At 41.2% G+C, this 14,913-nt stretch overlaps 1 protein-coding gene and 2 non-coding genes across 3 annotated transcripts in view; all 3 read left to right on the forward strand.

Moving 5' to 3' along the window:
* The window catches only part of iscu (iron-sulfur cluster assembly enzyme), a 10,746-nt gene extending 5,373 nt beyond the window's left edge, over window positions 1–5,373 (forward strand). Inside the window, exons 4-5 of the mRNA XM_020510343.2 lie at window positions 1,132–1,210; window positions 3,334–5,373. Coding sequence (XP_020365932.2) covers window positions 1,132–1,210; window positions 3,334–3,401 — 147 coding nt within the window. The 3' untranslated portion in view covers window positions 3,402–5,373. The remainder of the gene's footprint in view (window positions 1–1,131; window positions 1,211–3,333) is intronic.
* Window positions 5,374–9,349: 3,976 nt separating this feature from the next.
* trnad-guc lies at window positions 9,350–9,421 on the forward strand. Its single transcript has one exon. It is a non-coding gene; the product is annotated as a tRNA-Asp (tRNA).
* A 525-nt stretch (window positions 9,422–9,946) lies between these two features.
* trnaa-ugc lies at window positions 9,947–10,018 on the forward strand. Its single transcript has one exon. It is a non-coding gene; the product is annotated as a tRNA-Ala (tRNA).
* The last annotated feature ends 4,895 nt before the right edge of the window (window positions 10,019–14,913 follow it).

Genomic DNA, 14,913 nt, shown 5'->3' on the forward strand with positions numbered 1-14,913 from the left:
TGGGTCTCTAGATTAATAGTCTAGCGGTAATACCACTAGGCTGTTGCCTTCCCTTCCCTTGAGGTGGCAGGGTGCCTGCTGAAGGATTTAAACAGCAGAGTGGGCAAAGAAGTGGCAGATGGGATACAATTGGGGAAGTATGAGGTTATGCACTTTGATAGGAAGAGTGGAGGCATAGACTGTTTGTTTGTTTATTTTCTAAATGGGGAGAAAATTCAGAAATCTGAAGTGCAAAGGGATTTGGGAGTCCTAGTCCAGGATTCTCAAGGTTAACTTTTGCAGATTGAGTTGGTAGTTAGGAAGGCAAACACAATGTTGGCACTTATTTTGAAAGGACTAGAATATAAAAGCAGGGATGTACTTTTGGTCAGCAGTTTTGGGCCCTATTTCTTAGGAAGGATGTACTGGCCCTGGAGCAGGTCCAGAAGAGGTTCGTGAGAATGATCCCAGGAATGAACAGCTTAACACATGAGGAACACTTGAGGACTCTGGGTCTATGCTTGGAGTTTAGAAGGATGGCAGGGGCATCTAATTAAAATTTTCAGAATACTGAAAGGCCTGGACAAATGGATGTTGGGAAGATGTCTCTATTGGTAGGAGAGACTAGGACCCGATGGCACAGCCTTAGAGTTAAGGGTAGACCCTTTAGAATAGGGATGAGGAGAAACTTCTTCAGCCAGAGAGTGGTGAATCTATGGAACTCATTGCCACAGAACGCTGTGGAGGCCAGGTCACGAGTTTATTTAAGATAGAAATAGATAGGTTCTTGATTGTTATGGGGATCAAAAGTTACAGGGAGAAGGTGGGAGAATGGGGTTGAGAAACTTGTCAGCCATGATTTGAATGGCAGAGCAGGCTCGATGGGCCAATGGCCTAATTTCTGCTCCTATGTCTTATTGTCTTATTCAGTTTGCTCTCACTTTTTTTGTTTATGGGAAATGTATTATCTAATTCTAATTCTAATTCAGATCCAAGTGCAGATCTCGCTGATGTAGTATTGGATTCTACAATGGAGCCACGTAGTAAAATCTCATTGCAATACTACATGTTTAAACCACATCCTGTGAAATATTTTTTGTGCCTTATGTGCTTAATTTGAAGAAAATGTCATTGACCTTCATTCATTTACAGGTTGATGAAGCTTTAACAATTAAGAACACAGACATTGCTAAGGAACTATGCCTCCCTCCAGTCAAACTGCACTGCTCAAGTAAGTTTGGGTTTATGTTTATGGTGATGTAATGCAGATGCAATTCATCAGTTTGATAATGTTTGATATAAATCTGAAAGTTTTTTTGTTGTTTTGACATCTCTCCTCCTAATTTTTTCTCCTTTGGCTTAACATCCATTATTTCTTAATTACACTAAAGCTGTTTGAAATCTCTTTTACATTAAGATAGCTGTATAGATGGGTTGTGGAAGTAGTGGGTGATTGTGGTTTATTGCTTTTTTTTTTCTGGACTTGCAGATGACATGGTAGTATGAGGGGAGTTTGGAAGATGGTTTTGGTCATAACCATATTGTGCTGCAGAAAGTCTTGTGCATCCACAAGTTGCCTTGTATCTAGGCAAACAGCACAACAGTCAAAGATAAGTGTGGAGCTGGAGGAACACAGCAGGCCAGGCAGCATCAGAGGAGCCGGAAAGTAGACATTTTGGGTCGGGAACTGAAATGTCAATTTTCCTGCTTCTCTGATGCTGCCTGGCCTGCTGTGTTCCTCCAGCTCCACGCTGTTATCTCTGACTCCAGCATCAGCAGTTCTTACTATCTCTGCCAGCAGTCATGGGGATGTGATAATTTGATTCCAAGCCAGATGAGTTATGAAGTTGATCTTTTCTTAACTTTATTTACAGAATGCAGCATGAGATATGTCAGTTGTATACCAGTATTTATCTTTTTCTGTTCACTTGAAACAAACAGTAACATTGAGCTAAATCAATGAGTAACAGCCCCCCTAAAGGAGCAAAATTTCCTTTAAGTATTCAAAGTACTCAACTAAACATGACATTTGCATGTGCATATTAACAATATAATTGTATGGTTATTAACAGTGTGGAGGTGAAATAGAATATCCTTGGGATATATCTGAAAGTTGATATGCTAATGGAAGATTTTGTCAAAATGGAGTCCTACCAATGAAAAACACTTAAACATTCCAGCATACTGGAAGCAATAATGCAAGCACTGAGGGAGTTATTAAACTGTCTAGAACTGTTTGCAAATGATTGCTTAATTTGTGACCTTTCTCTCTCTATTTGAGAGCAATTAACCCACTTAAAGCTTGCAAAAGGTTGCTCCAAAGCATTTGTGAAGATGATTTGTCTGTTATTTCTAAACAATGTTTTTTAAATTGATAAAGTTTAGGTATCCTGCTTGATATGATTCCTTTTACAGCCTTACTATGCTGACTCAGTGATTTAAGTGGAGCACGTGTGCTTCTGATTCAGAAGCTTGTAGCTTTAATGACCAGTCCAGGACTCCGCATGTTCTTGCCTGTCCTTTCAGTGCAGTTACTTTCCTTTCTCGTCTGTTTCAAGGTTGCAAAATTCAGTGTTACAGGGAGATCTCTGTATCCTGGTGTAGGAATCTCAAACTTAGTCTGCAGGTACAAGAAGTGATTAGGCAGGCAAATCGAATGTTGGTCTTAATGCATGGGGAATGGAATATAAAAATGGGGAAGTTTTTACTGCAGCTGTACAAACCTTGGTGATGCCACATCTGGAGTTCTGTGTATCATACCAGTTTTCTTAATTAAAATTACTGTTAGACACTTCAGAAGGTTCCGTTCAATCATTCCTAGGTCAAAGGTCATTTTATGTAGGAAGATTGGGCCTGTACACATTAAAGTTAGAAGAATAAGTAGCATTCTTCAAATAGTCTCCTCAGTTTAGATACTTGGAGGTTACTCCCTGCTGTGGGGAAGGCTAGAATCAACATAAGAACAAGAGTCTCCGTTTTACAATGGTGAAGAGAAATTTGAGTTTTGTTCTGTGGAATTCATTCCCTGGACAGCTGTGGAGACTGACATTTAAATCTATTCAAGGTTGAGTTAGATTTTTGATCCACAAGGGAGCTATTGTGGCCATATTGGGAGATGGATGGGAAACACTGGATTTGATGAGACTGAACCACTCTGCTTTAGGCTGAGATCTGACCTTTCTGCAGAATATAATCTTATGACCTGTATTGTTCAGACTGCTTACCTTTACACAAACTGTGTTGGAATCGAGGGCTCAAAGCTGGTGCATTTGAGGGGAAATGTCTGACTCTTTCTTGGTTTGGGGTTCAGTAAATGTGCAGCTTAAATTCACAATGCAATTGCTCTTGTTTCAGTGCTTGCAGAAGATGCAATCAAAGCTGCTCTGGCTGATTACAAAGTGAAACAGCAAAAGAAAACGTGAGACTACAAACTGTTAATGCAACAATGCTTCAACAACTGTGTGTAACCAATGCAATGACCCCTTTTGTGTATTCAGATTTCAAAGGGCAACTTATCTGTTCAAAAATCTTACATCGTTTTAAAAAAAAGCAGTAGCAAGACATTAGTTTATAAACAAGCTCTTAATGTGCGATTGTTTGTGGCTGTTATGAGTTGTAGAAAATTATTCTGGAAAAATGTTTAGTTTCTTGAAATATTATAACATTGTTGAGAAAATGTAAATATCTTGATTTAGCTGTGTAATGGGCTTGATTTAATATTTGTACCTAGAAAAATATTATAAGCAAACAAGTAATTAGTTTCTTATCTTGGTCTGCTCTGTTTCAATTTGATCAAGAATTAACAGACTTTGGTCTACTTGTTAATCAGTTTGACAATTCAATGGATATGGGTTTGAATCCTGCAGCTGTTCAGTTCTACTGGCTAAGGTTACTTCAAGTGCTACTTCTTTTGCATCTAAAATAAGAACTGAAACAGATGCAAAACTAAAATTTTGTCTCTACCTGCACAGTGCACCTTCTAGAATGACACTGGTGTCACATATTTAACTATCCAACATTATCACAATGATGAAGAATCCTGTCATTTCATTTATACATTGCCAAAGAACTGATCAAAAGAAATTACTTGCTCTGTAATTAAATTTCCTTTATAATTTCCCTGTCCTGTAGTATAAGTTGCAGTAATTGTGAATGCTCTAAGTTAATGGAAGACAATGAAACATCTCAAGTAAGAATACCCTTTCTACTAATTGTTTAGTTTCAAATTACAGTGGCACCATCTAAGGAAATACTAACTTTTACATCTGTCATAAGTGTTCCATTATTATTTACTATCTGTAATTTTTAAAGTAATTTCCCATGCTTTAAAGTGTAATTTGTACCAGTTCAGATTAATCTATTTAAAAGTCTTGGTATACAACTGGTATTTGAAAGCAAGCATGTAACTGTTTTAACTTTGAAACCAATTATGTTTTAAATCAAGCTGCTTCATTAGCTTTAAAATTCCCTTTGCAGGTACTGAAATAGTTTTGTTAGTAGGACAGACATTCAAGACACAAGTCTCTGGTTTGCCATGGCTCTTAATTTATTTCCAAGCTATAATGATTAGTCTAGTTCTTTGCAGCCTGGATGCCAAGTGGTCACCCGTTCATTTTTAGAATAGAAGTAGATGACTTTGGACCAACTTAGAAGGGAAAAAGAGGTAAAGGTAGCTGTTATGTAGGAAGGAAAATGTTGAGTATGTGATTTTCTTGACTAGTTTACAGATGAATGAGAAAGCTTGAAAGGCAAAATGCTAATGCAAATGTCACTCCTTCCATCTGGCAAGTTTTCATGGCCTGCCAGTACTGATCAGCACCAGGATGTCACCTTTTGTAATAAAAGAAAAATCAGATGAGCCTGCCATCAGTGTATGGTATATATTTATTTGCTTGTGGTATCTGAGCTTAGTTAAAATGGGATTTGAGTATAACTGTTGCTCAATATTCTCTTTGAAATAAAGCAGTTTAACAGGCCTCATCTCACTAAAGGTTTTCAGTTTGCCAGCTGAAATACAAAAAGGGTATGTGGATGACTACCAAATTTGGATCAGAAATGTTTGTATGAATAGATATTAGCTAATATGGGCACAGACCTGAATGTAACACCAAACCTGATACTGGAAGGCAGAGTATCATTCAAGAAAATCTATGGAGATGTAATGATGAAAATGAGTAAATCTAGCCTTGTCTTGCAGTTGCTTTTCAATACAAGGCATACTGATTGTATTGTTTTTGAATGTAAATATCCTGTTTAAAAATTGCAAAACAATTGATAAGACCTATACCTGAGTTCTTCAAGTGAAAGTAATGTTTGACCAATTGATACATCATTGTGCAACTTGTAACTTTGTAAAACAAATAGCATGGATAAATAAAGAATTTACTTACCTGATAGATCTGTCCTGCAATTTATACTCTGACAAACCTTAACTGCACTCTGTGTAATGTTTGAATTTTGGAGAATAAAATTCTCCATTTCTGATCACTAGACTTTTAATTCCAGATTTTTATTGACATCACATTTCATCAGGCATGGCAGGATTTTAATCCAGGTCCCCATGCCATTTGTTCGATTTCTTGGATTACTAGTCCAGTGTCAATATGGCTAAACCACCATCTTTGTTTAAAAACAAAGATTCCAGATTGCAAGATCAAGCCTCTCTATTGCCTAATCTTCACCCAAAAACTGGTTTGATGCTATCAGTAGCTTTTAAAAAGTGATGCATTGTTGCATCTCAAACATGGTGCCCAGCCCAGCATACAGTCTGTCTCTTTAAGGTCAGCGTTCATGTTCAAGAAAAGCTTAAACTGAAATTGGACTAATGATTCCAAAAAGCATCCTCAGGAAAATGATGGATCATACAGATTGCAGCTTCAGCAAGAATTCTTTTAAAGTAGAATGGCATTAAAAATGTATGTTTAAGTACAGGTGACCTAAATACTGCACTAAAGAGATGCCCACAAGATTCCTGGAAGTGCTTAATCTCCAATTTGCAGGTGGCAATGGTGAGGAAATATAGTCTTGTTTTCAACAGAAACAACTGTCAAATCAACACTTCACCAGCCAAAACAATTGTACAGTTCAATCTACTCTAGATCTGATCCTACCAATATAGAAGATGCTTGCACTGCAAGACAAATGTGTCTTGGTTTTTAATACTTTACCCCCATATGCTCCAAACATTGCAACCAAAGCATTTCCTCTTCATGATCTTCTCCACAAAAAATGCCATCCATACAATAAAAGAGTCACCAACATTTTTTTCTCAATTTCTCAAACTGTTCTCGTGTGCATTTCAGTGACCACAGTTTGGATACCTTCGTGGTCAGCTGCTGAATAAAGTCTCACAAGGCTACCGATGTTCTCTTAATAAAGGAGCACAAATTTATTAGAGGAAAAAGACCTCTATGCAAAAGATGTTATAATATATACATCATGTATATGTATTAATATACAACCTGGAGACTTCTCCAAAGCGCTCTGTCCTGCTGCTGTAAATCTGAACTTCTGAACATAGTGGCAGCTGTCATCTGTTTCTCTGTAGGTCATTAAATTTAACTTCAAAAATAAATATTTCATCAAGAACCTCCCATGTTGCTTGTATTAATTTAAATAATATGCTTTGTTGGAAATGATGTTTGAACTCCCTGTTTAAAACAAAGTAACTTCTGACCTTTTACCATACGTAATACCAGAGAGCAGGAGTTTACAGCCTCAATGTGCGTTAAGGTAGATAAATCCCTTGGGCCTGGTAAAGTCCATCCTCAGATGTTGTGGGAGGCTGGGGAAGGAATTGCAAAGGGTTGTGGAACAGAGGGACTTCGGATTACAAGTACACAGTTTGTTGAAAGCAGCATCGTAGGTAGACAGAGTGGTGAAGAAGGCATTTAGCATGCTGGCCTTCCATCAAGGCATTGAATATAGGAGTTGGGACATTATGTTACAGTTCTGTAAGTCATTGGTGAGGCCGCACTTGGAGTACTATGTACAGTTTTGGTCATCCTGTTATAGGAAGGACATAGCTAACTGGAAAGTGTGCAAAGAAGATTTACGAGGATGTTGCCAGGACTAGTAGGCCTGTGTTAATGGGAGAGGTTGGCCAGGATAGGACTTTATTCCTTGGAAGCTAGGAGAATGAGGAGTGACCTTATTGAGGTGTGTAAAATTATGAGGTGGAGGTGCCAGTGTTGGCCTGGGGTTGACAAGGTCAGAAATCACACAACACCAGGTTACAGTCCAACAGGTTTATTTGCAAACACAAGCTTTTAGAGCCTCCTGCTGCCAAACGCTTGTGTTTTCAAATAAACCTGTTGGATTATAACCTGGTGTTGTGTGATTTCTGACCTAAAATCATGAGAGACATAGATAGGATGAATGCATATTGTCTTTTTCCCAGGGATGGGGAATTGAAAACTGCAGGGTATAGGTTGAAGGTGAGAGGGGAAAGATTTAAGAAGGCCCTGAGGGGCAACTTCTTCACGCAGAGAGTGTTGCATATATGGAATGGGCTGCCAGAGAAAGTGATTGAGGCAGGTACAATAGCAATATTTAAATAACATTTGGATAGGTACATTGATGAGAAAGGTTTACAGGGATATGGACCAAATCAGGCAATTGGAACTAGCTGAATGGGCACCATGATCAGCATAGACTAGGTTAGGCTGGAGGGCCTGTTTCCATGCTGTATGACTCTATGACCTCTTTAAAAAAATCAAGTCTCCTTCATAAAACACAAAATAAAAACCTGTCCACCTCTACGTTAGAATTCCCGATTGATAAAATAAATTATAAACCTTATTCACATTTTGTGAATTGTCCTCATGAGTGCAAGTTTCTTCAGCAATACTCAACTACTGTACAGCCAAATGACAAAATCCATGATAATTAAACTTTGATAAGTAAACCCCTTCATCCCAGGGATCAACCTAGTGAATCTCTTTTAGACTGCCTCCAATGCCAATATGTTCTTTCTTAAATACAAGGACTAGAACTGTACACGAGAACTGTACTCCAGGTGTAGCCTCACCAACCCTTATACAGTTGTAACAACCTTCCTATTTTTAAACTTCAATGAATTTACTCCTTCGGTATTCATATATCTGAATTGATCTTTCTCAGCACTTTCTTTGCAGATGTAACACTATATCCTGCATTCTGTTCTATTACCCTAATGTACTTATGTAAGGTATGATTGTCCAGTTAGCACTAAATCAATACTTTTCATGATATCGCAGTACATGTGACAGTAACAAACCGAATCATTATCACTGGGTCAAAATTCTGGAACTTCCTCCCTAACAGTACTGTGGATCTACCTACAGCACAATGACTACAGCGGTTCAACAGGCAGCACCACTACCTTCTCAAGGGCAATGAGGGGCAGGCAATAAATGCTGGCCCAGCCAGTGACACCCACATTCCATGAATGAATCCAAAGAACTCCAACCCCCAGTAAATAAATATCAAAATTCTCTTTGCCTTCTTAATTACTTGTTGCAGCTGCATGCTAAGTTTTTATGTCCATGCACCTAGATTCCTCTATGTTGCACCTCTTTGGAGTTTCTCATTTAAATAATAGTCTGCCTTTTGATTCCTCCTACTCAAGTGAAAGACCTCAATCTACCCTGCATTAAATTTCATCTGTCAAGTTTTTGCCTACTCACCAAACCTATCCATATCCCTTCTCAGATTACTTATATCCTCATCACATCATGCCCTCCCACTTATTTTTGAATCATCAGCAAATTTGGAACCATTAGACTCTGCATCCTCCTGCTGGCACTAATTCCTGTGAATGTAAGACTAATGCAGAAAGTATAGTGGACCTTACAACGCAGCCAGTTTCCACTGTAATGTTGCACCACTTAAAACTGCTACAATCCTTCATTTATTGTTTTCAATAAACTAGACATACGCAAATAATGTAATATCATGACAACATATTCACCATCTTGCGTGTTCAAAAGCAAATATGGTTACTCAAAGCTGATTTGACCCTGTTCCAGGAGGATTACATGCTGGAATTCTGACAGATTCGGTGCCTTGGAAACATTTGCATCATTATCTGTCAGATATTGCTTTGAAAGTAATTTAATATGGTTAAACATGTTACGCAAGTTAAAGCCATGACTTGAAATAACATTGTGAGCATCAGCAACATTTCTACATTAATTGATACATTTAATAGATGAACGTGGTAGGTAACAGATATAAACAGCCTGAACAATGGAAAATGGAATCTAGTTTTACTGACAACTATGTGTCTCTCCAAACTTGGTCATTATACATTTCCCAGTTTATGCAGTCACCGTTTGTAACCATACCTAATTGTCAGAGGGCAGCTGACAGAGCTGTTGCGCAGCCTTTATCCTCGTTAGTATAGTGGTTAGTATCCCCGCCTGTCACGCGGGAGACCGGGGTTCAATTCCCCGACGGGGAGGAGTTTTTTTAAGTTATTTGCTGTACGTTCATTTCTCTTTTCTGCCTTCTCTTTTCTTATTTTCTAACATTGCAGTCTAGGTTTTCTCCTTTTCTTCGGAACGCCCGTATATAAATTAACTCAGTATTCCCCAGTTTGTTGTTGAGACAAATGTTGTTCTTACTGGCGGTCATTGACCTCGCCTTCACGCACTCAGCGGGGGCCAAAGCTCACTCACATCGACTGGGAGTGAGTGTGGAGGGAAAGAGAGAAAACATTTTCACCCTCTTCCCCCCACCCCCACATAATTTCTCTCATTGGGAGGAGGGTTGTATCTCATTTGACGGGCTCAAAGGCAATTTGCGGTCAGTGTTTGTTTCCCGAGAATGTAACAATAATGTATTCACGTGTCGCGGAGCAGAATCGCTACATTCGTGTCTCGAGCAACAATACAACAAACATGACCAAGACCAGACAATGGAAACAAGGCATTCGACACATACTTTAGTAATGTCACGGAGTATTGTAGTCAAAATGTCAGTTGTAGGGGATGTAGCTCAGTGGTAGAGCGCATGCTTTGCATGTATGAGGCCCCGGGTTCAATCCCCGGCATCTCCACAGTGGTAATTGCTTTTTGACATGACCATTTTTTGTTTGGTTTCATGTTGGTAGCCTTAATCATTAAAAATCAGAGACATTTTGCGCCTACCCCACTCCCACCAAAGTAAAGCAACAATCCCTTCTGAAGTGGTTTCGTTGTGGGGGTAGCGTGAAAATTTGCTGTGAAATTGAAGCAGAGGTTATCAATCGATCCCTACATGTTGAAATCCTGGAGTAACACAGCAGGACAAGCAGCATCAGAGGAGCAGGAAAGCTGACGTTTCGGGTCGGGACCCTTCTTTAGAAAATTTGATGCTGTCTGGCCTGCTGTGTTCCTCCAGCTCCAGAGGGGGAAAGTTTAACAGAGATGTTATTCTGACTCCAGCACTGGCAGTTCTTACTATCTCATGTTGAAATCCTAACTGTTCGAGAAGCCATGGGAAATGCAGAGTTACAGGGACGGGGTGGTTCTGGGTGGGATGCTGTCCGGAGGGTCGGTGTGGACTCGACGGGCCGATTGGCCTGCTTCCATACTGTAGATGATTTTGTTCTGTGATCCTATTCTAGATCTGTCATGACATGTTTGAATCGATTGTTTAAAAAATTTTCTACAACTGCATCACCGTTCAACTAAAAGCTGCGTATGCTGGAGATCTGAAAAAATATTGACGTAACATTGATTTTTTTAAAAATAGATGATTGCTGAATCTGTTCCTGCCTCTCAATTGCACCATTTATATCTGCCTTGAATATACTTAACATACAATTTTCTACAGCCCTCTGCGGTAAAGGCCCTTGCCCTTGGCGGGAAGAAATTCCTCCTCATCTGTTTTAAGTGTACGACACTAATTCTGAGATTATGTCTTCTCTTCCTAGCTTCTCCCACAACGGGAAACAAGCTGTCTGCATCAACACTGAAACGTTCTCCAAGAACATCAAATGTTTCAATAGGGTTGCCTTGAATTCTTGTAAATTCCAATAAACACAGGGCATGGGGAGAGGCTGCAAGCAACAGGGACAGACTGTTAATCAGAGAATTGGACACAGGTAGAGGCCACAAGGGGAGGGGCAGCAAATCACATTTAGGGTGCAGGAGATTAAGGCTTAGATATAGATTTTATTGTCACATGTACTCAAGGACAGGAGTACTGTGAAAAGTATATAATGTCACCATACAACGAACTTAGGTACAAAGTAGAAAGAGAAACAACATTCACCCCCATCCCAGGCCCCAAGAAGACTTTCCACATCAAGCAGATGTTCACCTGCACATCTGCCAATGTGGTATACTGCATCCGCTGTACCCGGTGTGGCTTCCTCTACATCGGGGAAACCAAGCGGAGACTCGGGGACCGCTTTGCAGAACACCTACGCTCGGTTCGCAACAAACAACTGCACCTCCCAGTCGCGAACCATTTCAACTCCCCCTCCCATTCCTCAGACGACATGTCCATCCTGGGCCTCCTGCAGTGCCACAACGATGCCACCCGAAGGTTGCAGGAACAGCAACTCATATTCCGCTTGGGAACCCTGCAGCCCAATGGTATCAATGTGGATTTCACAAGTTTCAAAATCTCCCCTCCCCCCACCGCATCCCAAAACCAGTCCAGCTCGTTCCTGCCTCCCTAACCTGTTCTTCCTCCCACCTATCCCCTCCTCCCACCTCAAGCCGCACCTCCATCTCCTACCGACCAACCTCATCCCGCCCCCTTGACCTGTCCGTCCTCCCTGGACTGACCTATCCCCTTCCTAACTCCCTACCTACACTCACCTTTCCTGGCCCCATCCCCGCCTCTTCGACCTGTTTGTTTCTTCTCCACCTATCCTCTCCTCTATCCCTCTTCTATCCGCCTCCCACTCTCTCCCTATTTATTTCAAAACCCCCTTCCCCTCCCCCTTTTCTGATGAAGGGTCTAGGCCCGAAACGTCAGCCTCTCTGCTCCTATGATGCTGCTTGGCATGCTGTGTTCATCCAGCCCTGCACCTTGCTGTCTTTAAAAAGTTAAGCATTATCTTCATAGAATAAGTAAAAAAAAACCTAGCTAACATTAAAGTCCTTCTTAATATAAATTAGAAAAATGAAGGAATAAAGTTCTTTCCGCAGTATTTGATGAGTCCTCCACTTATCTTGATCTCTGGGAGACCTCAACTGCCTGTTCTCAACGACGATGCCACAGATACCATTGCTGCTGCCTCCTTCCCAATCCTCTCTAGCTGCCTCCAGAACATGCCCAGTCAGGACCCACTCACATGCCAAGACACTGCCATGCTGGGCTGAGAGACTGCCCTGTGCCAAGAGACCAGGCTGAGAGACTGCCACGGGGCAGGCCAAGAGACTGCCACGCCAGGCCAAGACACCACCAAGGCATGCCAGGAGATTGGGCCGAGACACCACCACACCGGGCTGAGAGACAGCCAAATGGCAAGAGACCAGGCTAACAGACCACCACCAGCCAGGCCAGGCTGAGAGGATGCCTTGCCGGGTCTGTGCTGAGGCCAGGAGTGAAGAAAAGAAGAAACACCAAGAGAAAGAAAAAAAACGTACAAAATAAGAAAGAAACGATAGAGCGGACAAGCTCTTATTGCTGCCATCTAGCGGCAGTAAGTCACATGGGAAACACTATTGAAAGGAGTTCCCAGGACACATTTGGAGTATTGTGTGCAGTTTTGGTCACCACACTACCAGAAGGAATGTGGAAGCTTTGGAAAGAGGACAGAGAAGGTTCACCAGGATGTTGCCTGGTCTCCAGGGCATTGACTATGAGGAAAGGTTAAAAAGATTAGGATTGTTGTCACTGGAAAGCTGATGGCTGAGAGGAGACCTGATAGAGGTCTACAAAATTATGAGAGGCATAAATAGTGTGGATCGTCAGAGGCTTTCTCCCAGGGGAAAAGTTTCAATTACAAGGGGGCACAGGTTCAAGGTCAGAGGGGGACAGTTTAACGGAGATGTGCAAGGGAAGTTTTTCACGCAGAGAGTGGTAGCAGCCTGGAATGCACCATCAGAAGAGGTGGTGGAAGCGAGCACGTTGGTGACATTTAAGAGGCACCTAGATGGGTACATGAATAGGGAAGGAATAGAGGGATACGGATCGAAAAATGGCAGGTTTATTTTTAGATTAATTAGGGCATGATGGTCAGCACAGGCTTGGAGAGCCAAAGGGCCTGTTCCTGTGCTGTATTTTTTAATTTGTTCATTTGACACTCAATACGGTTACAGGCCCCATTAGCTTAATGTTAAGCAAAATAACATTCAAGGGATCAACATTAAATGAGAGCTTTATCAATACTTTTCAGGTATTTATCCAATTCCTTTTTGAAAGCCATAATTGAATCTGCTATCATCAGATTCATGGGTGGTGAATTTCAAATTCTAAATTCTAAATTTCAAATTTGGTGGGCAAATCATTGGAAAGGTCTCTGAGAGATAGGATTTATGATCACTTGGATAGGCACAGTTTGATACGAGATAGTCAGCATGGATTTGTGAGGGGTAGATCATGACTCACAAATGTTATTGAATTCTTTGAAGAAGTGACCAAACACGTGGATGAAGGTAGAGCAGTCGATGTGGTATGCATGGATTTAAGTAAGGCGTTTGATAAGGTTCCCCATGGTAGGTTCATGCAGAAAGTAAGGAGGCATGGGATAGGGGGAAATGTGGCAGATTGGATTCAGAATTGGCTGACCTTTAGAAGACAAAGGGTGGTAGTGGACGGAAAATATTCAACATGGTGCTCAGTTACGAGTGGTGTACCACAAAGATCTGTTCTGGGTCCTCTTCTATTTGTGATTTTTGTAAATGATTTGGATGTAGGAGTGGAAGGGTGGATTAGTAAGTTCGCGGACGATACAAAGGTGAGTCGAGTTGTGGACAGTGCGGAGGGCTGTTCTAGGTTACAAAGCGACATTGACAGGATGCAGAGCTGGGCTGAGAAGTGGCAGGTGGAGTTTAATCCTAAAAAGTGTGAGGTGATTCATTTTGGAAGGACAAACTTGAAAGCAGAATATAGGGTTAACGGAAAGATTCTTGGCAGTGTGGAGGAGCAGAGGGATCTCGGGGTTCATGTCCACAGCTCCCTGAAAGCTGCCACCCACGTGGGTAGAGTAGTTAAGAAGGCATATGGTGTCTTAGCTTTCATTAATAGAGGGATTGAGTTCAAGAGCCGTGAAGTTATGCTCCAGCTATACAAAAGCCTGGTTCGGCCACATCTGGAGTATTGTGTCCAGTTCTGGTCGCCCCATTACAGGAAAGATGTGGAAGCGTTGGAAAAGGTGCAGAGGAGATTTACCAGGATGTTGCCTGGAATGGAGGGAAGGTCTTACGAGGAAAGGTTGAGAGCGCTCAGGCTTTTCTCTTTAGAACGACAAAGGATGAGAGGTGACTTGATAGAGGTGTACAAAATGATCAGAGATATAGATAGAGTGGACAGCCAGAGACTTTTTCCCAGGGTGGAGGTAGCTATTACGCGGGGGCATAGTTTTAAAGTGAGTGGAGGTAGATATAGGGGAGACATCAGAGGTAGGCTCTTTACTCAGAGAGTGGTAGGGGTGTGGAATGCATTGCTGGAGAGGGTAGTGGAGTTGGCCTCATTAGGGACATTTAAGCGGCTATTAGATAGGCATATGGATGATAGTATAAGGTAGGGGTGGAGGTTAGATAGACCTTAGGTTCAAGGTAAAAGTTTGGCACAACATCGTGGGCCAAAGGGCCTGTACTGTGCTGTACAGTTTTATGTTCTATGTTCTAATCACATGTTGAGTGAAGGCTTTTCTTTGTCATCGTTGGTTATTTTGCTCTTCATTTTAAATCATTGCCCTCATTCTCAAGCTTCCTCCCAATGGGAACAGTTTCCACTTAGTTTGTTTTGGACCCTCATGATTTTACACAGATCCACAAATAGGAAATAAAT

The sequence above is a fragment of the Rhincodon typus genome, chromosome 24 (genome assembly GCF_021869965.1).
Source record: "Rhincodon typus isolate 14 chromosome 24, sRhiTyp1.1, whole genome shotgun sequence".
Classification (NCBI taxonomy): domain Eukaryota; kingdom Metazoa; phylum Chordata; class Chondrichthyes; order Orectolobiformes; family Rhincodontidae; genus Rhincodon; species Rhincodon typus.